Here is a 23,236-nt window from a genome sequence, read left to right as displayed (position 1 = left end):
GTAGCAGACGCACAGCGGCTTGCCCTCTGGTGGTAAATGTCTAGAACAGCAACTGCTTTTCAAAATGAGCCTAGAAAGGCCAGAAAGCTGTTTTGTTGTTGTTTTTGAAAGGCCTCTTGTATGTCCTTTAGCCTGGAAACACATAGTCATCATCTCATACTAGCCTGAATATCTTCTGAGTACTTTCTAAAAAATCAAGTACTTTTCTAAAAAAAATCAAGATTTCTGGTTTTTGTCTCCGATGTGAGAAGCTGGAAGAGCATTGTTCCACCATGACAACGTGCCAGTCAAACTGCAAATTCACAACTTATCTTTAACCCAGCAGACAGCTGAAGTCACAGGGAAGCCGACTTATCCAATACCTAAGGAAAGACAGGTGCCTCCAAGGAGAGACAGACATGAGCTTAAGAAGGGCCAATTCAGCTGGACCGCAGTAAGAATAATTCAGCAAAAATGGTTAAATTGGTAAAGGAAGAGTATCAGCTAGTGAAATAGTACGGAACCCTGGGGTTGAAGATATAAAGGGAATTCACATGCACTTGCAGGCTCCTCTCCACAGGACCTGCCTGGTTCTCCCACAAAAGACTGGCAGGAATTCTAAGAGAGTGTCTCCATAGATATTTCTATCCCTCCTCTACCAAGGAACAAAAGCTTAAACTGCAGAGTATAGGGCAACAAACACTGGGTGCACTAAGGGTCATGTTCTGTTACTCTAATTAAGCATGTGTCTTAGGCAGGCACTGTATCCCTGGATCTGGGGATGGGGGTGACCCTCCTGGGCTAGCATGACTAGACTGGTCCAAACCTAGACTCTAAAAACCTAGCAAAAGGAAAGGCATGCTTCTTTCCAGGAATAAAAGTGATTTACTGCAGTCTTTACTGTCCCACTCAAGATGCCTGGCTTTCAGCAACAACAACAATAAAACCTATGAGGCGAAAGGAAAGATTAAAAAAACCCAACACATTGATAAAAGACAAATCAGTTGATAGAACAAGACTCAGATATGACACAGGTGTTGAAACTATCAGACAAGGAATTAAAAGTAACTGATTAATAAGTTAAGGACTAATAGAAAAGCTGGACACCATGCAAGATTTGATGGTTAATTTCAGCATACAGAACAAATCTGTGAGAAAGAATTAAATGAAAATTCTAGAAATGAAAACACAATAATAGAGTGAAGAATGATTGAGGGGCTGGTCAGTTGACTTGATATAGTTGAGCAGAGAATCTGTAAACCTCAAGATAGGTTATTAGAAATTACACAAACTGAAACAGAAAAAAAAGGAGGTGGGAAAATGAACACAGCATCTAAGAGCTGTGTGACAATATCAGGCACCTTAAGTTCTGTGTAAATGAAATCCCAGAAGAGGAGAAAGAACAAGGCAAAATTACATTTTAAAGAAATAATGGCTAAGAATTTTTCAAAATTAATGACAACCATCAACACAGGTCTAAGAAACTAAGAGAACACCAAGCAGGAAAAATAACACCACCACAAATATGCCTAAAATAGCATCTTAACACTTCTGAAACCCAAAGACAAAAAAAGCCTTGAAGGCAGCCTGAGAAAAAAGAGGATACATTATATATAGAGAAACAAAGATAAAAATTACAGCAGACTTTTCAAGGTAAAACAGGTAAGCCAGAAGATAATGGAGTGACATTTTTAAAGTACTGAAAGAAAAAAACCCAAAAAACTGTTAATCTAGAATTCTATACCCAGCCAAAATATCTCTGAAACATGAAGAAGACATAAAGAGTTTTTCCAACAAAAGTGAGCAAATTCATTGCATGCAGACCTGAACTATAGGAGATGTTAAAGTGCAAGAAATATGGTACCACTAGAAACTTGTATTTATACAATTAAGAATGATGGAAATGGAATAAATGGTTGTGAAAATTCATTTTTTGGCCGGGCGCGGTGGCTCACGCCTGTAATCCCAGCACTTTGGGAGGCCGAGGCGGGCGGATCACAAGGTCAGGAGATCGAGACCACGGTGAAACCCTGTCTCTACTAAAAATACAAAAAAAAAAATTAGCCGGGCGAGGTTGTGGGCGCCTGTAGTCCCAGCTACTTGGGAGGCTGAGGCAGGAGAATGGCGTGAACCCGGGAGGCGGAGCTTGCAGTGAGCCGAGATCGCGCCACTGCACTCCAGCCTGGGCGACAGAGCGAGACTCCGTCTCAAAAAAAAAAAAAAAAAAAAGAAAATTCATTTTTTTCGTCTGTTTAATTGCTCTAACAGATAACTGTCTAAAGCAAAGAGCAGCAGTGCATTATGAATTTATAACAGATGTAAAAATAAAATGTCTGATAATAACAGAAAGAATGGGAGGGAGGGATAGGTAATACACTGTGGTAATATCCTTACACAACATGTGAAGTAGAATAATATTACTTAAAATAGAATCTCATTAATTAGGCCAGGTGTGGTGGCTCACACCTATAATCCCAGCACTTTGGGAGGCCAAGGTGGGTGGATCACTTGAGGTCAGGAGTTCGAGGCCAGCCTGGCCAACATGGTGAAACCCCATCTCTACTAAAAATACAAAAATTAGCTGGGCATGGTGCTGTGTGCCTGTAATCCAGCTACTCTAGAGGCAGAGGCAGGAGAATTGCTTGAAGGAGTTGGAGGCTGCAGTGAGAGGCTGCAAGATTGCGCCACTGCACTCCAGCCTGAGTGACAGAGTGAGACTCTGTCTCAAAAAAAAAAAAAAAAAAAACTCATTAATTAAAGATGTTTATTGTAAACCCTAGGGAAATCACTAACAATTAAAAATAGGGCTATAATAACAAGTCCATGGTGGAAATAAAATGGAACCATTAAAAAGCTCAATTAACCCAAGATAAGACAGAAAAGAGACAAAAGGAACAAAGAACCCATACGATACACAGAAAACAGCTAGCAAGATGGTGGATTTTAATCCAAACATATCATTAATACTATTAAAGGAAAATGGTCAAAACATATCTTTTAAAAGATAAAATTGTCACACTGGATAAAAAAGCAAAACCCACATATATGCTGTCTACAAGAATCTCATTGTAGGGGCCAGGCACTGTGGCTCATGCCCAGCACTTTGGGAGGCTGAGATGGGTGGATCACTTGATGTCAGGAGTTTGAAACCAGCCTGGCCAACATGATGAAACCCTGTCTCTACTAAAAATACAAAAATAGCTGGGCATGATAGTGTATGCCTGTAATCCTAGCTACTTGGGAGGCTGAGGCAGGAGAACTGCTTGAACCTGGGAGGTTGAGGTCGTAGAAAAAAGAAAAAAAAAAAAAAGAATCCCATTATAAATATAAAGACATATGTCGGTTAAAAGATATTCACTAATGGAAAGAGAGCTAGAGTAGCCACATTTATGTCAAAGTAGGCTCCAGAACATGGACTGTTACCAAAGAAAAAGAAGAACATCACATAATGATAAAGGGGTCAATTTTCCAAGAAGACATAATCATCCTATGTGTATGAATACTCCTAATAACATAGCTTCAAAGTACATGATGCAAATACTAACAAAAATGAGATAAATACATATATTACAGCTGCAGACTTCACTACTTTTTGTTCAGTAACTGACAGAGCAAATAGGCAAAAACCAGTAAGGATATAGAAGAAATGAGCTGCACTCTCAGATAATTTGAGGTAATTGACATTTCTAGAACCCAACAAGAGCAGAGTATATATTATTTTCAAATACATATGGAATATTCACCAACACAGAACATATTCTTAGTCAGTCTGAGTGCATTGAAGAGAACAGAAATCATGTTTGTGCTCATGTCATAACTGAAACTATAAACCGGTAACAAATATTTGAACAATCCCCCAAAACTTGAAACTCAAGCAACCTGTTTCTAAATAATCCATGAGCCAGAGGAGGTCTCATGGGAAATTAAGTTTGAACAGAATTAAAATGCAAATATAGCACATCAAAATTTTTATGATGTGGTTACAGCAGTACTTAGGGGAAAACTTATAGCATTAAAATGCTTATATTAGATGAGAAGACAAATCTCAAATTAGTAATCAAAATTTCTGCCTTAAGAAACTAGAAAAGGGGTAGCAAATTAAACTCAAAGCAAAGAGGGAGGGAGGAGGGAAATAATGATGGCCTGCGCATGAGGCCAAGGCCAGTCCCTGAGGATGGGGGCCCTAGGCTGGGCATCAGGGCCAATGGTGGCAGACATACATTCTCTCTGAAGTTTATATGTAGATAAGATCTTTGGATTGGTCACTGGTCTATGGAATAAGCTTGCTATTGATTGAATATTTGTGTTCCTCCAAAATTCACTGTTAAAGCTTAGTCTCCATGTAACTGTATCAGGAGTGTGATCTTTGGGAGCTGATTAAGGCACAAGGGTGGAGTCCTTGAGAATGGGATTATCCCCTTATAACAACAGGCACAAGAGCACTCTCCTCTTTCTCTTGGCCATGTGAGGACACAGTAAAAAGCTGCTGTGTGTAGACCAGGAGGAGGACACCCTTACCAGACACTAAATCTGCTGGCTCCTGGATCTTGTATTCCAGCTTCCAGAACTATCAGAAATAAATTTCTATTGTTTATGAGCCACCCAGGCTGTGGTATTCTGTGGCAGCAGCCTGAATTGACTAAGACAAAACTGGAAAGAGTGCTACTGAAAAAGCTCTCAGACTGAGAGAGCGTTCAGCATCTAAGACAATTTCTGGGCTCCTGAGCTCAGGCCAAAAGTGGGTGGTGAAGCTTTCAGCCCCAGAGGACGCACTCTGTGCACGCCTCATGTGTGGCCCTGTGGGACAATGACAACTGGGGTCTTCTCAGAGAGCAGAACCAGGGTGTCACCCTGGCCCACCAAAGCCTCGCTCCCCACATCCAGGACAGTGAGTGCTGGCTGTTCCTGTCCTGTAGGTAGGACAGGTGGCTGGTGCCGCTGCCTCCCAGCCCCCCTCAGAAGGGGTTTTATTGGAGTGCATGTTCTCACTCCAGTACCATGCATGGGAGTGTGGAGGGCCTCAGGAGCCTGGAGTGGCCAGATGGAGAAACCTGCACATTACACAGCGATGGCTGGGATCCTCATTCGAGAATGAGGGGCGGTGGTGGCTGGTATGCGCTTCCTGTGGGCATGGATGTCTTGGGGAGGTCTGGTGGGGGATCCAAGTGTCTGTTCCTACTTTGTAGCTCAGGAGGGGACAGGCAGGGCTCCTGGGGGGAGGCTGGCATCTGGGTGCACTCCTGCTTTCTCTTCTCTCCAGGCCTTCAGGCATGAGTGAAAAACTCTTGGCCAGTTCTTTCCACGGAGTTAACTGTGGCTGGCATCCCTTTGGAACAATGCTTTGGGCCCCTGAGCTGATGGTCATTGGGGTAGGGCCTGAACCAATCAGCAGATGTATTGTGGATAAATACACCTCGTGCTTTTAATCAGTGTGACTCAGCTCTCTCGGCACGTGTCCCCTCTATAAGCTGAGGACAGAGCTCCATAGCCATGAAGTTCCTTCCACAGCTCCTGGCCACTTCATGGTGCTTTGTGATCCGTAGGTCAACAATGTCAAAGATGACAGATTTGAGGAGCAGAGGTCTCAGCTAAAAGTCTGGATGCCCCCAACCCCAGCTCCTTGGCCTGTCACCCCTTAGCCAGGGGCCTTTGCAGAGAAGGGTTCTTCAGGGGTCTGTGCTCTGGGGCTGCTGAGAGGAGTGGCAAAGGAATATGGCCCAGTGAGACTTGTGGTCACACACCACAGGGGTAGGCGTAGCTGTGCTTTTTACTCCCACTCTGACCCTGTCTTTCAGTGGCAACTGGCAAACTTAGAAAGTAGCCAAGAGAAGGGAGGCTAATGACAAAGGTAATTCAGTTTGGGGTCACTTCTGGTTTCTAAAACCTTCTTGCTGGCCAGGCGCAGTGGCTCATGCCTGTAATCCCAGCACTTTGGGAGGCTGAGGTAGACAGATCACTTGAGCTCAGGAGTTTGAGACCAGCCTGGACAACATGGAGAAGCACCATCTGTACCAAAAGCACAAAAAGTTAGCTGGGCTGGTGGCATGCACCTGTAGTCCCACCTACTTGGGAGGCTGAGATGGGAGGATCTCTTGAGCCTGGGAGGTGGAGGTTGAGGTGAGCTGAGATCACGGCACTGTACTCTAGCCTGGGTATGAGACCCCATCTCAAAAAAAAAAAAAGTTTGAAAAAAAAGAAAAAACTTTCTTGCCACCATGAAGTAATCTGATTCTTACTGTAATGTCTCGTAATAGGCATTACATATTTCCTCCATTATTTTATTCAGATGGGTACACAAATAGACCAATTTGATTGGTATTTGATAAATGATTCATTTTTTTTTTTTTTTGACATGGAGTCTTGCTTTGTCACCCAGGCTGGAGTGCAGTGGCACAATCTCTGCTCACTGCCAGCTCTGCCGCCCGGGTTCCCGCCATTCTCCTGCCTCAGCCTCCTGAGTAGCTGGGACTACAGGCGCCCGCCACCATGCCCAGCTAATTTTTTGTATTTTTTAGTAGAGATGGGGTTTCACCATGTTAACCAGGATGGTCTTGATCTCCTGACCTTGTGATCTGCCTGCTTCAGCCTCCCAAAGTGCTGGGATTACAGGCGTGAGCCACCTTACCTGGCCAATAAATAATTCTTTAACACAATTATGAAATCAAGTTGAGCAGAATATGTAATAATATTTGTAACATGTAAAGATACATTTCTATTGAAAAAGAGATTACATTTGTCTATTGTAAATTAATCCTGCAAGAAAAAGCATGGTTCGTTGTCAAACATGTTGAAAATTGGAACGTCACATTCCACATGGCTTGGGGAATAGTAGAGCACAGGTGAGCGTTTGATTTAACCAGGAGCCATGCATCAAATACTGATGGAAGGCTGATTCCATGGCCCGGTGGGTAGAAGTACTCTGTTCGGCTCCCAAGATCCCTAGCAGGCACTTAAAACTTGCTGTGTTGTTCCTAAGCAGCAAGAGACAAATTGGTAAGCTGCTCTTTGGAAAAACATTTTTTTTCTTTTTAAGTATCACATTTTGAATGTGTTGAGTCTCTGCTCCCAATAAAGGAGTGGCCAACCTTGGTGTGACCATCTGTAAGCCTCGTTTCGGAGCTCTCTGTTCACACCAGCATCTCCCCCTCCATCTGTAACCAGTGGACTCCCTCAGGGCTGCCTGCGTGCTGCTCTCTGGGGTCCTTAAGCGAGACCCCTGGGGGAAGGCACTGAGGACACGCTGAGGGCTCCCTGACCTCTGTGTGGCCCCTGGATATGCCTCAGAGGCTCACAGGCTGTTTGTATATATGAGGGAAGAACTATTTAAACAATGGACTTAGATATTAATTTTTTGGGGGTGGGATGAAGTCTCCGTCGCCCAGGCTGGAGTGCAATGGTGCAATCTTGGCTCACTGCAACCCCCACCTCCCGGGTTCAAGAGATTCTCCTGTTGCAGCCTCCCGAGTAGGTGAGATTACAGGCGCATGCTGCCACACCCAGATAATTTTTTATATCTTAGTAGAGATGGGGTTTCACTGTGTTGCCCGGGCTGGTCTTGAACTCCTGAGCTCAGGCAATCCACCCACCTCGCCCCCCAAAGTGCTGACATTACGGGCATGAGTCACCGCGCCTGGCCAATACATTTTAAAGAAAAGAACAGCCACGGATGGCACTGACACCTTCCATGAAACAAAGAACCCCCTCCCTACCCTCTTCGACCCTGAAGGTTCCTGAGACACCAGGTCTGAGATGCTGTCTCATCCCAAGCAGGCTTTGACTTGGGGTACCACTTCCTGAGCCTCTTCTCTGGGAGCTGCATGCTCTCTGAATGCCACTCTCTTGGGCCAAGTCTTTGCGGAAGCCTCGCCATCCACCCTCCCAATCCTTCACTGGCTGCAACCATTCCCTGGGGATGGTTCCTCCTTTCTCAACTTCCCCCTCTGTAAAGCGGGGAATAGGAAATGGGAAGGGTTAAATCGTGATTCCTGGAAAGGACCTTAGAGCGGCACTTGAGCACAGGAAGCAACTGCAAACATATGAGCCTGAAGGTGGGGTGCAGACCTAGGCAGCACCCGTATGCACCCAGCCCTTCCCAGTGCAACCTGCTGGCCAGGCCGAGAGCTAACATGTACACGAGGGTATGCGCTGCATGGCTCTATATCCACGCAAAGGGAAGAGGAGCTGTGGAGACGGGCAAGGCTGTGTTTGCCTTGTTTGGGACTTTACCAAGAGTTAGCTGTCATTTTGGACGACAGAGCCTCCTGGGGTATTTGAAGGTATGCTCGGCACACCTATGTCCCCTGCCTGTGTAACTGGGCACCCCACATATGGGTGCCAGGATCTGATTGCTTTGTTGAGTCTCGCGGTATGGCTGTGTGAGAGCATTTACAGAAATGCAGACTATTTGATTACATTGGTTTCCTTTGATTTCTCCCGATGTGGGGGTTATGAAATGGACTTTATTCCAACATAGGTAACATTATCCATGAATTTCATTTCAGGATAATGAAGAGTACACTGGACAACGTTTGCTATAAAAGGAGGGGGAGTTGGGATTATTGCACTGGATGATTTCCAAAGTTCTTTCCTAGGTTCTATGTTTCCAGGAACTATGTGGCACCTCTGTTTCTCCTGTTAATTGATTTGATTTTTCATAATGTACACATTTGCTCAGTGGCCAGTATGAACTGTCCTGGCCTGGGTGCTGACAGAATGCCCAGATCTGGGTTTCACAGCGCTCCCCTGGAGGCCATTTTAAGATGTGGCTGCAAGGAGGCTGCTTCCTGCAAAGAGCTGAAGGCCCAGGGCTCAGGGTGTCAGGGAGCAAAGGACTAATGTCCTCCCCTGGAGAAAGCAGGTGGCCATCAGGTGTGGAACCTACCAAGAAAGAATGCATACATTTGATCTAAAAAGTCTTAAGGTAGATTTGCAAAGCCTGAGCCACTCAGGTTGCCCATACTGACCAGTCCCACCAGCTCCTGACCTTCCACCTCAAGCCCTTCCCTCTCCCCAAGTCCTGCCCTAGCCTGGGAAACAGGGGAGGATTCCTGACCTTGAAGACGGCCAGTGGCGGCATCAGCAGTAGCTGGGCCGTGGCAGTAGCACCTATAAGAGGGGGCTTCCCTTAGAGGGAGAGGCACTCGAGATGAGAAGTTTAAAGAATGCCTCATGGATATTTAAGCCTCCAGGAGCTGGACACATGTGGATGAGACATGACGGGCCATGTAAACAGTGGAGGAGGAAGGGGGTGATGGGAAGAAGGGAGCCTTGTCTCAGCCTGAAATACATTTTTAATCTCATTTCCAGGCTCTCAAAGCATCGTTCCTCAGGCACAAGGACATGGTGTCTGCTCTTCCTGGGGCCTGTGATTACCGTATCTATTAGCCTCTGTCACAGGGTGCCGTCTACAGGACGGGCTGGGCACCATGGCACAGGGTGACACCTGTGCTTCACAGTGGGGCCGGTGGTGTCCTGGGGCTCAGTGTTCTGGAGTCTCCCATCTCCTGCCTCCCACCAGGCCCTGCGACTTGGCGGTCTGGCCAGCTCGCCCCAGCAGGCCTGAGCCTGCTACTGTGGTGTGGCTGCTCCTGTTTTGCGCTCAGAGGACACAGGGTCCCATCCTGGAAGCTGCAGCCTCACTGTGATTTCCACGTCCCTCTCTGCTGAGGAGTCTTGTGACCTGAGAGCACAGCTGCGACCCTGTCCCATCCCCTCAGTGTCCTTCGAGGCACAGAGGGAGGGCTGCAGAGGTGAAGATCTAAGGGGGCACACGGGTGCATGACAAAGAGCGTGGCCACGGCACCTGCCCTGCAGGGGGTCGTGGGGACCTTATGGGTGAATGTGCAGCCCGGCCACAGGATGGCCTTGGATGCGGGGACCCGCACCACCCCAGGAGGACCCCAGTGGGCTGCTTCGACTGTGAGGGAGCCATAGGCCCACACCACAGTGGCTCTGAGGGGTGCACTGGGACCAGATCCCAGTGTTTAGAAACAAGGTCATCAGAAGTGAAACCACTCACAACTCTGCAAGGCTCTCCTGAAAGGCACCGGGCCACAGCGGCCTCCACGGGCACGCTTTGAAGGAAGGCACCGAGCCACAGCGGCCTCCACGGGCACGCTTTGAAGGAAGGCACCGGGCCACAGCGGCCTCCGCGGGCGCGCTTTGAAGGAAGGATGCTTTCATATGTGCCTTGAAAACACCGAGCAGCAGGATCTGGAGGCCTGGAAGAGCACTCGGTGCCTTTTGCCAGGAGGGGGCCGGGTATCTGGACCCTGTGCTTGGCACTGGGAAATGCTGGCCTTGGGACCATCATCTTCCTGTGACCACAGAGTCTCCCTGGGGACTGGACAGAGGGCCCAGCCCCTGGCCTGGATCCCAGGTCCTGAAAAGGCCCTTCTGGTCTCCCAAGAGGCTGGGTCAGCCCTACAAAGAGCTAAACCCCCAGGAAGGCGGTGCAGGCATTCTGGACTGAAAGCGGGGAGACAATGGAAAGACCTCCTAGGCCTTACTGATCAAATCTGTCCTTCTGTGGCCAGTGCCACATCTGCAAATAATAAAGAACCGTAATGTGACATTCCTGTCATGGCTGGCTGCAGCCTCCCGTCCTCTCTCTTCTGCAACTTGGGTTCTGCCGCTGTGCTGCGTGTGTCGGCTCCTGGGAGCTCTGTGTCTGTGTCTGTGTCTGTGTCTGTGTCTGTGTCTGTATCTGTATCTGTATCTGTATCTGTATCTGTATCTGTATCTGTATCTGTATCTGTATCTGTATCTGTGTCTGTGTCTGTGTCTGTATCTGTGTCTGTGTCTGTATCTGTATCTGTATCTGTATTTGTATCTGTGTCTGTGTCTGTGTCTGTATCTGTATCTGTATCTGTTCTTGGGAAGGGGTCTTGAATGCCCTGTGCGTTTCTCACCTTCAGCTTCTGCTCCACAGCCCCAGCCTCATTCCTAACTCAGCCGCCAGGCCAGGAAGTGACACGCTGGTGCCACCTCTGGCGGAGGGCTGGGGGCAGCTGGGTTCTGTTCATTTGTCTGCGTCCTTTCCTTGCCAGCTGTCTAAAGGAAGGAGTAGCATTTGGGAGTCCTAGCGGGGCAATCTTGTTGCTGCATTTACTTCCTGAGCTGCACACTCAGTGGAAAAGTTCAGAAGCAGACACGCCGAGCTTCCTGCCCCTGGTGGGCCTGGCCAGATCACTTCCCGTTCCCTGGAACCATACCCAGTGGCAGGGACTCTGAAACAGCTGGTCTTGCCTGTCCGTCTGTCTCGTGGGGGAGTGAGTCTCTGCCTATACCACAAACAAGAGTGACAACAGGAAGGAGTTTCCTCTCCACTCGGCTGGTCACACATCCATCCATAGCTAACATGAGAAAACAGCAATGGTTCCAAACAAAATCCCCCTATTTCCCGAGCAAAGACATTGACTGGTGCCCTAGAATTGTGCAGTGCACAGCCTGTGGGGCCGGCCCAACATCGGCAGCACTGAAATGGCTGCTTAGAGGAAACTCAGCTGCAATGCTTTGAAAAGAAATGTTGACCTTTTGAGTTAAAAGCTTACCCTGGAGCAGAGGTGAGCAAACTCTTCTCATAAGGAGCTAGTTAGCAAGTAAATATTTTAGGCGCTGCAGGCCTCGGTGTCAGTGGCTGCTCCTCTCTCTACCACTGTAGTGCAAAAACGGCCACAGACGATGCCTCATGAATGAATGTGGCTCTGTTCCAATAAAACTTTATTTATAAAAATGGTGGTGGGCCATAGTTCATTAATACTTGCTCTTGAAGTTTTTTTCCCTTTAATTTACCTCTAAGACTAATTACATTCCTATAAAATACGTATACAAGTGAAAGGGAGAACAGTAAAAGCTATTTAAGGGTAGGTTGCCTTTGTTCAGTATTTTAAAGAGAATGTTGTCTTTCACATGGTTATTTTCAATGAAAACGTTCACACATGCATAAGGTAGTGTTATGCAAAAACTGTCACTGCTGAGTGTGCACAGGTGTGCTTCTAGGGGAGGTCTCCACAATCCCCCTCCCTGTGCAACGGGGTCCCTTCTGATGGCTCTGCCCCACCCCAGGCCCCGGCGTGCACTCTCTGGGGAGTCAGGCATACCTTGTTCTCTCTGCTGGTCTCTCTGTTCCATGGACACGAGAGCAGAGAAATGTGCTTGATCATAGGCCAGAACCAGAGGCGAGCAGTGGCATCTGTTGGGAGGGACCTCCAAGGGCAGGTAGATCCCTCCGAATGGGATGGGTGCGAACGCTGTGGACACAAACCAGGGTGAGGGTGTGAGGAGCAGCAGCCTGAGCTGGGAGGGGAGGCCCCTGCGTCCCTGTCCCTCACTATCCCAGGGGGCTCCGTGGAGAAGCGGAGGGACAGGAGGGCGGATGGAGGCAGTGCTGAGGGATGGGGCTGAGAGTTTCTAGAGTCATCTGTCTGCCCCAGGACTCCTGCGGCCCTGAGACCTGCACAGGTGTTCAGGAGCCCCAGGGCTGGGGTGACACTGTCACCCGAGATTGGTCAGAGCAGTCGCAGCCTGGAAGCCCACATTTTTCTGGATGTACTTCTTCCTCTCCTAGTGTTTGGTAAAGCATTTGTATACAACGCAATATCTACGCTTCTCGAGGGTGTGTATTTGTTCTATATTTTGAGAACCTCTTCTGTTGAATCTGAAGGAACCAGCCAGAGAGCTCCAGGACCAAGATGTAAGTCAGATGGGAACTGAGAATCAAAGGGATCGAGTCCTTCAGTGACAGGGACACAATCTCATTTTCTTACTTGTAAAAAAGAGGGCAGAAAAGCCTAACACCCTCACCAAAATAGAATAACTTCGGAAATATCTGTCCTAAAGCAGCATCTGCTTTTAGCTCATGAAACGTCTTGCCTTTTGGCCCCAGAGTCAGCGTATTGCTGCACTCCTTGGGCAGAATTCAGGGACGGTAATTTCAGGGGTGTCTTTGACGAACTCTTAGAGTTCCTCCCCCATCCTCGCTTTGTCTAAATTGATCATTGTGCTTCTGCTCACAGGACAGTCCCACTGAGAGGCGGCAGGGTGGGGGTACCCGCAAGAGGGCTGTGAGTAGAATGGTAGGAAGGGTGGACCTTCCCTCGCCCCGCAACTCAGATATCTGATGGTGCTGGGAGCTCAGTCCTGGGCTTGCACAGCAGGGCCCCGATGCGAGTCCTGGTGCTGCACGGAGAGCTGCAGACCTCAGCAGGCCCGTGTCCCTGAGCCACACAGGGAAGGGGGTGGGCCAGGCAGGACCTGTGTCCTCCCAGTTCCCTGGCTACATAACCATCGTGGCCACATCAGATTTTCTATGGCAGCTGTTTAGCATGAAGAGCCACATCCTGGTTTGTGGAACTCCTTGGAAGACCTGTGACTTTTGTAAGGTGCAGGCGTCAATTCAAACCGGGCTGGAGGGACGCTCTGGTCAGCTGCACGCTGGAGGGAGGACAGGCTTTGGAGCACTCCCTGCCCTGGGCTGATCCCCCTGGGGACACTGCCTAGCCTCTCTGGGCTTCAGTTTCACCTCTGTAAAGTAGGGAGGGTGGTGTCCACCCTGGGAGGCTGTGGCAAGGGCTGAATGGAGGAACCTTCGAGAAGCGGCTATGCACAGAGTGTGGCTTTCGGTGGGCAGGCCATAAACTGCCCCTGCCTCTTTCTCTGCCAGTTCTGATTCTATCATAGCCTTGCTATGCATTCTGTCTTCCTTTCTTTTTAGTCTTTCACACGCAGGTGGCCTGTGGAGGGGCGGGAAGGCACCTGAGTGACTGAATGCCTCCAGGACATGGCCCAGGGCTGTTAGAGGGGTGTGGACTGTCTGCTGTGCCCTAGGCACACAACAGGAGATAGGAGGCCCTCTGGGCTTAGTCCTGGTCCCCACACGACCAGATTTCTCCTGGCCACCTGCTGTTGACAGGCAGGGTAGCTGGTGAAGAGCAATCCCTGCCACCATCAGGGAGGAGAAAGAAACATGCTGAGTAGATCTTTGCACAGAGTGATGCTCTGTGGCCTCTGGGAGCTCTGCGGCCTCTGGGAGCTGGACCTCGCTCTGTGCTATCTGCTTTCTAGCTGGGATGCTATGCTTTCTGTGTCAGGAATACAGCACATCCCTTGAGGAACTTACCTTCTCCACCTGAGTCTCTTAACATGGTATCTGCCACAACAACGATGGGTCTTCTTAATATATGGGCTAGGACAAAAACGTGGAACTCTTCCAGGCTCTCATACACGGGGTCCTCTGAGTTGTCCACACTGTGAAACAAAACAGAGCCAGCTGGTCACTGACTGAAACAGCATGGAGGATGGAGAAAGTGGGGACTGCTTCGTGCAGGGGCTGAGCCCTCCCCACTCTGGATATTATCTTCATGGACCCCGGCAGCTGCGCCATCCTGGGCCACTTCTCATGCCATCCGCCGATGGCAAACGCACAGGTCCCAGCTCCCCTACCCCACCGTGGGAGCGGTCTCGGAAGACGAGTTGGAAAGAGCCCGCAGGTGAAGGGCGCTGGCTGCTGTGAAGGCGAGTCTCTCTGCAGGGGGAGGCAGCCCACCAGAGCCTGTGGCAGCAGGACTGTTGGCTCTCTGGGGGTGTTTCACAAGGAAGCAGTGGGGGCTGGAGGGATGGAGGGGTTCCTCTCCTGTTTATTTCCCTCAGAGACCCAGGGATTCCCTGAGCACATCTGATGGGCTGGTGGGGTCATTACCACCAAGATCTGAGGAGCCTTCTAGAAGACACCCCAATGGAAGAGAACAGTGAGAAGGCTGTCTGGATTTCAATCCAGAGCTGGAGGGGATGCGACGTGAATGTGCAGCCCAGGTGGCCCAGACCCTCCCTGACCATGCCCCTGGCTCATGTCTGAGGATCAGGGAAACAGCAGGCTCAAGAATGCTTCCACTCAAACCCTAAGACGTTCAGGCAGAAGGTGGCAGCCTTGATGTCCCCCCATAGCAGGGCCACCCAAAAGGGAGGTGCACATTGAGAAGACAGCCAGAGCTCACAGCGTTATGGAGCCTCGGCTGCACCTGCAGTGCCTGCCAGCTGAGATGGCCGCGCCAGCCAACACTCCCCAGAGGTGGCTCTCCGACTCGTTCCTGAGTGTCCGAGGAACGCTCAGAATTAGCGGAGGGAGTCTGTGAGGATGGCAGCAGGTGGGGCCAGGGCCGGCAAGTGTGGCCCCTGGCATGGCCCAGGGAAAGAGCTTCATGGCTTCATGGGCAAAGTTCCCAGTCACCTGGGACTTCCAGAATGCAGGTTGTGAATCCTAGGGAATGCATTACCATCACCTGGGGAATTCTGGTTACATACTACCCATGTTTTTTCTTCTTCTTGTGATTCAATTTACCTTGTGTTTTTGAGACAGAGTCCCACTTTGTTACCCAGCCTGGAGTGCAGTGGCATTATCTCAGCTCACTGCAACCTGTTTGAAGTGTTTGTTTTCTGGTGTTGTAAAGAAATAGCACTTGAATATAAATTTAATTGTTTTAGTAAGGCCATTTTTATATTTTTTATAAAAAGGGTATACTTGCTAGCAGTTTTGAGAGTATATTGAATAAAGGAGATAGGGTTATTTATAACCTGATGCATCCACCTTATTGCTATGCCTGGTTTTTATTGACTGGAACGGGATTTTACATTTTGTATTTGTTTTCATTGGTTAGTAACTTAGAATTTTTTTAAAGAGGCAAAAGCAGAGGAGAGGAGACAAAGGAAGGAGGAAGTAACGTGTGGAATGTTGAGAAAGGTAAAAATGCTTTTAAATAAGGAAGAGGAACAGGCTATGACCTAATGCTTGCTTGGACTAGTATAAGTATGCCAGGGCAAATATTTAGGCTAAATTGTGGGAGCTAAGAATATAAAGTATATTGATTTTTAAAATTATGGCTAGCAGATATTTAAGAATGCTGGCACAGGTCTTTAAATTTTGCTTCTAAGAGAAGTTATTGTTTATTTTTAGTTAGATGGGGAGGAAAGGCTTTGAAGAGGAACCACTATTTTACTTTTTACAATTCTCCCTCTTATAATTTTTAAAAAATTTGTCTGTTTTGATTTAATTGCTTTAAGAGAAGTAATTTTTTTGAATAGGGTGGAGGAGAGTTAGGAGTTAACTTTGTAAGAGTGGTAGAGAGAAGTTTTTGTATAAAATTTTGAAGGCAGGGAATAATATAATAGCTTATAAGTATATTATTAAGAGTGAACAAGGTGAGAATCGAAGTTAATTTTTTTTTTTTTTTTTTTGAGACAGAGTCTCACTCTGTCGCCCAGGCTGGAGTGCAGTGGCGTGATTTCAGCTCACTGCAAGCTCCGCCTCCTGGGTTCCTGCCATTTTCCTGCCTCAGCCTCCCCAGTAGCTGGGACTACAGGCACCCACCACCACGCCTGGCTAATTTCTTTTTGTATTTTTAGTAGAGACGGGGTTTCGCCGTGTTAGCCAGGATGGTTTCAATCTCCTGACCTCGTGATCCGCCCGCCTCGGCCTCCTAAAGTGCTGGGATTACAGGCGTGAACCACCACGCCTGGCCAAATTTTTTTTTTTTTACTTATTGAATTGATGTTTTATTATTTTAGAAAAAGGGTTATTTATTTTAGAATTTTTGGCACGTTTATTGGATAGTGCTGTTAATTTTTGTAGTGCTTTTGTTATAGTTTTGTTAGGGGCAGTATTAGAAATAAAGGTACAATATTGAGTTTTAATTATGACATAATTTTTTTTGCTAATATTATATTTAAAGCTTGTTTTAGGCAATTTGTCTGGTAGGTCCTAATTGCTTAGCTATTTTTTTGATGGCGTTTTCAGTGTAATTTATGAATTGTTGCTGATTGTAACAGATGTAGTTTAGTTTACATTTTTTTTATTCATAGTTACTTACCAGAATAACTTGGATTTAAATTTTGCAGGTATTTGATTTTGTGTTTTAAGTTTATTTGGAAATTTTTTACAGGATTTTAATAGCATTTATGTAAACTTGAGGATTAAAGGACTTACAAGGACATTTTTTTGGCCTGTGGTGTTTTGTTTTTAGTTTTTTAGATTGATGAAATGCTACAGTGAAGCACCACTAATTGGATTAGTACTGTTTCAATTATTTGGCACAGTGTTTAGTAAGGGTCCTTTACAGTACTACCATATATTTGTTTGGGGATGGCTAAGCATGGATTGATGGGCAAGCTTTTGGAAAAGCTTGAGCTTCTTGCATTATTTTTTAAATACTTTTAAGGAATATTAAATTTTTTTCTTGCCGTGAGAGGCACAAAGTAAATTTGGCATTTAGAAAAGGTGGAAGCTGGATTGCCCTCAGGGGCTGACGCGCAGGGTGTTGAATTTTAGGAAATAGCAGAGAGAGCTTGGCATGATGGATTATTTTAAGCAGTGGGATTTTGAAGAAGAGCTACTACATAGTTTATATTTGGTTGACGAGGAGACCATTTAAGTGGAAAGGGGATAATTTGGGCCTCTGGAGTACCATGTGTACAAGTGTAATAGCGTAATAATTGTTTTTAAAGTGTGAACAGAATATTTATTTTAGCTAGGCGTTTGTATTTTGATACGTTGTTTTGATGGCTAAGGTCTGTCTTCGATTTTTTATTTTTATAATAGACATTCTACTTTTATTAGATGTAGGAGTAACTGGTGTGGGATTTAGAACTTAGGCTGCTGAAGAAGGGGAAGATGGGGGAATAATGTGTATTTTAAAAATATTTAGGGTTTTAAAAAATTTTTGTCAATTTCTATATTACAGAAGTGATTAAGGGCAGGTTTAGAGTTAGTTAAGGTGGAGGTGGTGATAGAAGAACAGGGTTATATTGATAAAGGTTGACAGAAGGGATAGATTTTTTAATGAAATAGATGAAAGGTTTTAGATTTATATAAATTTTTTTTTTTTTTTTTTTTTTTGGTGGAAGTTTAACTTGGCTCTTGAGTAGTTTAAAGGACGTAGTCCCATTTATTGCAAGATTGTTAGGCTGTAGTGTGTCCGGAGTTGGTTCCTTCCAGTGGGTTTGTGGTCTTGCTGACTTCAAGAATGAAGTTGCGGAGCTTCACGGTGAGTGTTACACCTCTTAAGGGTGGCACGGACTCAAATAGTGAGCAGCAGCAAGATTTATTGTGAAGAGTGAAAGAACAAAGGTTCCACGGCGTGGAAGGGGACCTGAGCAGGTTGCTGCTACTGCTGGCTGGGGTGGCAAGCTTTTATTCCCTTATTGGCCCCTCCCATGTTCCATTTCTGTCCTATCAGAATGTCCTTTTTTCAGTCCTCCCTGTGATTGACTACTTTTAGGATTCTGCTGATTGGTGCGTTTTATAATCCTAGCTACAGAGTGCTGATTGGTGCATTTTACAATCCTCTTGTAAGACAGAAAAGTTCTCCAAGTCCCCACTCAACCCAGGAAGTCCAGTTGGCTTCACCTCTCAGTAGGAGCAGAAAATTCGCAGGTGATTATAACGACAAGTGTTAGGGGTAATTGTGTTAATTAGAGGGCCAGGATATAAATATTTGTGTGAAAAGGCTAGCTGTCATTGATTTTTTATATTTTTACAAGGTGTGATAGAGCAAGCATTAAAAGCAATGGTTTGAAGTGAGTTAGATGTAGTTACATTAACAACAAGGGAGCTAGTAACAGAATAAGGAAAGGAAAGAAATAGAGAAGGTATATGAAAATTAAGCTTTTTAAAATTTTAACTTAGTAGGGCTTGATTTTAGTATAGTAACCTAAGATGTTTTCTTGATTTGAGTAGAGTGGGTCCATTTTTTTCTTGGCTGTGCGGACGGCAGTCTTGGTGGTTAACAGCATAAAATAGGGTCCCTCCCAGGCTGGCTTGAGTTTTTTATTTTTTGATAAGGATGTGGTTTTTAGGCTGGTGCTGGTGTACTGGAAATTTTAGGGTTGGTACCTGTGTTAAAAGATTTTTAGTTTTGAGGGAAGGGAAAGTGGAAGATAAATTAAGTCTATAATTTTCGTTGCATATTGTAGGGCTTGAGGCCCCACGGTGGCGTCTTCTGCTCCGTTTCTGCTTAGTGTTGCCTAGCAGATGTTGCGGCCCTGCCCCCTCTTAAGGTCTTGGCTTTTATGTGGCCTTCACTGCCCCTGCGTGTTGTGGCCTTGGGGATGAGGGACCTTGGGACTTATTTGGCCACCTTTGGGCTTTAAGAAAGTTAAACACTATTTTATATTTGATAATGCTTTTTGTACGAATTTTTTTACATTAATATGCTATCAATGTTAAACTTTTAAAATAAGATTTTATAGACATTATTTACTTTTAATATCTGACTATAAGATAAGGTTTTTATAGGCGTTTTAAAACTTTTTATAATTTTTGTTAAAGAGCAGGTTAGGGCTTTAAGAAAAATTTATTGTGCTTTTATTTTAGTTGACAGAAAAATTGGATACCTCTTTACCTAATATGTTTACATACAGAATTTTCTTTATAATTAATAGTTAAAATTTGCTTAAACTTTCTTTGTTTGTTTGTTTTTTGAGATGGAGTACTGTTCTGCCGCCCAGGCTGGAGTGCGGTGGGCTCACTGCAAGCTCCGCCTCCCGGGTTCACACCATTCTCCTGCCTCAGCCTCCCGAGTAGCTGGGACTACAGGCGCCCGCCACCATGCCCGGCTAATTTGTTTGTATTTTTAGTGGAGACGGGGTTTCACCATGTTAGCCAGGATGGTCTCAATCTCTTGAACTTTTGATCCTCCAGCCTTGGCCTCCCAAAGTGCTAAAATTACAGGCATGAGTTACCAAGCCCGGATTTGTTTAAACTTTTAAAACAATTTTTTTAACCTTTTAATGTAGGTAAAAATGCATATTTTTATGTCTTTTTGTAATTTTATTAAAAGTATTTTTTTTACATATTTTGTACATAAACTTTTTAAAATAGTTTTACATTTAGGAGGCCTAATTGCTTTTAAATTATATAATATTTTTGCATAAACTTTTTTATAACTTTTACAGACAATTTTTAACATGTTTTAACTTTCTGCCTTTCTTTTACATTATTTCTTTTCCTAGTTTTACCCTGTGTCTTTCTTTTTGTCTTTTCTAGTTTTTTTTTTACTTACTTTTTTCTCCTATTTTTTTTCTTATTTGCACTTTATTTTCCTTTTCTTTAATTTGCACTTTATTTTTCTTGCTCTCTCTGTCCTTTTTTTGTTTCCTTTTTTTTCCCGCTCTGCGGCTCCTGCAGCGCAGGCTAGGCAAGGCACGGGCCCGCCCCGTGTATGCGCTGTCATCTGTTTCTCCTGTTTTTTTTTTCCCCGATTTATTTATTATTTATTTTTTATACACTTAGTTTCTTGGGCTGAGTGGGCTTTGCATGGCTGTAGTGTTGGCCCCGGGCCGGCTGCAGTCCTGGCCCAGGGCCGTCACTGGCCCAGAGGCTTGGCAGACACCTGTCGTTAGTTGTAAGAATTAGGTCCTTTCATCTTGTGGGCTTTTCTTCCTGCGCCAGTCCCCGCCCTCTTTTTCACATAGAGCTGGGCTGGGGAGAGGGACTTAAGTTTTGGTGTGCCTGGCTGGCTGGCATCATGCTTGGTGTTTTTGCTTTATTTTTCCCCTTCCCCTGGCAGGAGTGGAGCTTAGTCTTTTACCAGCATTTGCCACCATGCCCAGCTAAATATTTTTGTATTTTTAGTAGAGATGGGGTCTCACCATGTTGGCCAGGCTGGTCTCAAACTCCTGGCCTCAAGTGATCCACCAGCCTTGGCCTCCCAAAGTGCTGGGATTACAGGCTTGAGCCACCACATCCAACCCAATTTATCTTAACAGTTCAAAAAATTGGCAGCAATAGAAACCTCACAAAATAGTTGCACACGTATGGTAAAAAGAGCTTTTGTTTCCCTGAACCATTTGAAAATAAACAGCCAACCTGGTGCCTCATCAGCCTGGAAAGTTCTTGCTCATTTTCTATGAACAGAACATCCTCCTACACAACCACCACACAGCCAGTGACATCAGGAATTCACCCGGTTACATGCAATCACCAGGCCCCACATGTGTGCCAGCTGTTCCCCAGTAATGCCTTTCAGAACAAAGGTTCCTGCTCAGGATCAGGTGCAGCATTCAGCGGTGGCGTCTCCTTAGTCTCCTTCACCTGGAACATTTCTCAGGATATCCTTGACTTCCACGGCCTGACACTTTTGAAGACTGCAGGCTGGGTATTTTGTAGAATGTCCTTCATAAGGCTTTCTCTAGTTCATCATGGTTAGATTGGATTGGGTCAAGCTGAGTCCTTCTCGTGACATCTTGTCAGGTTGTGTGAACTGCAAATTGTCCCATCACTGGTGAGGTTGTCCCATCACTGGTGAGGTTGACCTGGACCACTCCTTAAGGTCATCTCCCAGGCCTTGCCCCTGCAGAGCTACTAATTTTTCCTTTGAAATTAACAAGCATTTTGTGGGGAGGAACTTGAACCTATGCAAACACTCCATTCCTCACCAGACCTTTATATGTTTATTGGCATCACTGTGGATTTCTGGTTTTCCATTTTAGTCAATGGGTTATAATCCATTAGTGTGATTATGTGGGTGCTCAGATACTCCTTGATGTGGTCAGTGTGGCTTTTCTAAAGCTGGATCTGTGTCCTGTGATATCATCATCATTTCTTTTTTCTCTTTTTTTTTTTTTGAAACAGGGTCTCACTCTGTTGCCCAGGCTGGAGTGCAGTGGTGAGATCATAGCTCACTGCAGCCTCGAATTCCTGGGGTCAAGTGAGCTTCCCATTTTGACCTCCCAAGTAGCTGGGACCGCAGGACACTACTATGCCCAGAAAACTTTTTTCATTTTTGTAGAGACAGGGGTCTCACTATGTTGCGAAGGCTGGTCTTGAACTTCTGTGCACAAGTCGTCCTTCGGTCACAGCCTCCCAAAGTGTTGGGATTACAGGTGTAAGCCACCGTGCCCAGCTTCCTTCATTTCTTAGAGCGCTTTCTTGCTTCCTGGTGCAAAAATGTGGTTCAAGTTCACACTCACACATGGATACAGATTTGCATGTTTATTTTCATCTTTCTCTCCCTCTCAATATTTATAGAAAACCTTGAGTTCACTGATATCCCAATTCCAATCCAACCCCACAAAGTTAATTCTACTTGCAACTTTCTTCACTTACTGTGAGAAAACTTGTTTGTATTCATTCTAAAGCATTTCCTTATGTCAGCCATCTTCCCATATGTCAGCCATCTCCCGCCTCTGCTCCCCCTCCCCAAGGTGACCCTTTTCACCTGTTTGGCTGACATCTCGCTCTGGCCCCTGGTGTCCTCCCATCCCCCACCCACTCCAGATGCCACCTTGCTTTGCCCCACCTAATGGCTTTTGAACTTACTTTTTAAGCAAGGAAGGAAAGGAAAGTAGAAAAGGAATGTTTTAAATATGTATTGACATGAACACATATTCAAACAGACACACACATGTATTTTATGCCAGGTCTAAACGCAGTGCTCCTGGGTGTGCATTTTGAAACATCGCAGGTGATTCGCCTGCCCAGCCACCCCTGAAAGCCAAGCTGTGGTGCCTGGGGGGTCAAGTGCTTTTGGAAGTTGCTTGTTTGTCCCTGTCACCCAGTATGCGCCGAGTGCCAGCAAGTGAAATGGTTGAACAAGATAATGAACAGCACAGGAGGAGAGAACATGGAGTTACAATCTGCATACTTGGAGAGAGAAATACCCCAACTAGAAATGTGCAGCACTGTTCCTTCCCTAATTCAAGGAATGGAGGGGGCAGTGCTGGAATGAGAGGAGCTGCTCGTGAGTCAGATACTAATGCTGAGAAGTGGGCAAAGCAAGATGAATGGTAGCCCTCTCAGCCCTGGACTCTGAGTCCCATCTTCACTTACTGGCAGAACACTCTGGGATCTGAGCAGCTACACAGAAGGACCCCCATGGTAACAACAGTGTGAAGGCTCAGTATTAGGCACCTTTGTACTGGCACAGCATTCTTCTCATGCAAAACTTAAAGCAGGGTCTCCAACCAAAAAACCAATAAATATTCATTGAACACTTACTATATGCTGGTGCTGTGAAAGGCACTGCAGAGGCCCTCAGGGAACTCTGCCTTCATGTAACATCTACCCATCTATCCATCCTTCTGCCTACCTATCTATCCACCCATTCATCCTTCCATCTACCCACCTACCCACCCACCCATCTCTCTTCCTTCCCTCCCTCTCTTCATCCATCCATATATTTATCTACCCATCCAATTGTCCATCCATCTATCCATCCATCCATCCAACCATCCATCCATCCATCCATCCATCCACATACTCATCCTT

The 23,236-nt window shown here is 46.0% G+C and overlaps 1 protein-coding gene across 12 annotated transcripts in view; it reads right to left on the bottom strand.

The window, feature by feature from the left end:
• Positions 1-23,236, bottom strand: part of OTUD7A (OTU deubiquitinase 7A) — a 374,921-nt gene that overhangs the window by 15,084 nt on the left and 336,601 nt on the right. For all 12 annotated transcript variants that reach the window (XM_065547661.1, XM_045395224.3, XM_073995374.1 and 9 more), the window contains 2 exons: positions 14,099-14,226; positions 12,081-12,230 (listed from right to left, as the gene is read on the bottom strand). In XM_065547661.1, the coding sequence (XP_065403733.1) occupies positions 12,081-12,230; positions 14,099-14,226 (278 nt within the window). The remainder of the gene's footprint in view (positions 1-12,080; positions 12,231-14,098; positions 14,227-23,236) is intronic.

Source organism: Macaca fascicularis, chromosome 7 (assembly GCF_037993035.2).
Source record: "Macaca fascicularis isolate 582-1 chromosome 7, T2T-MFA8v1.1".
In the NCBI taxonomy this organism is placed as follows: Eukaryota; Metazoa; Chordata; class Mammalia; order Primates; family Cercopithecidae; genus Macaca; species Macaca fascicularis.
The sequence above is the reverse complement of the archived record's forward strand: the minus strand, read 5'-3'. Positions and strand labels throughout refer to the sequence as shown.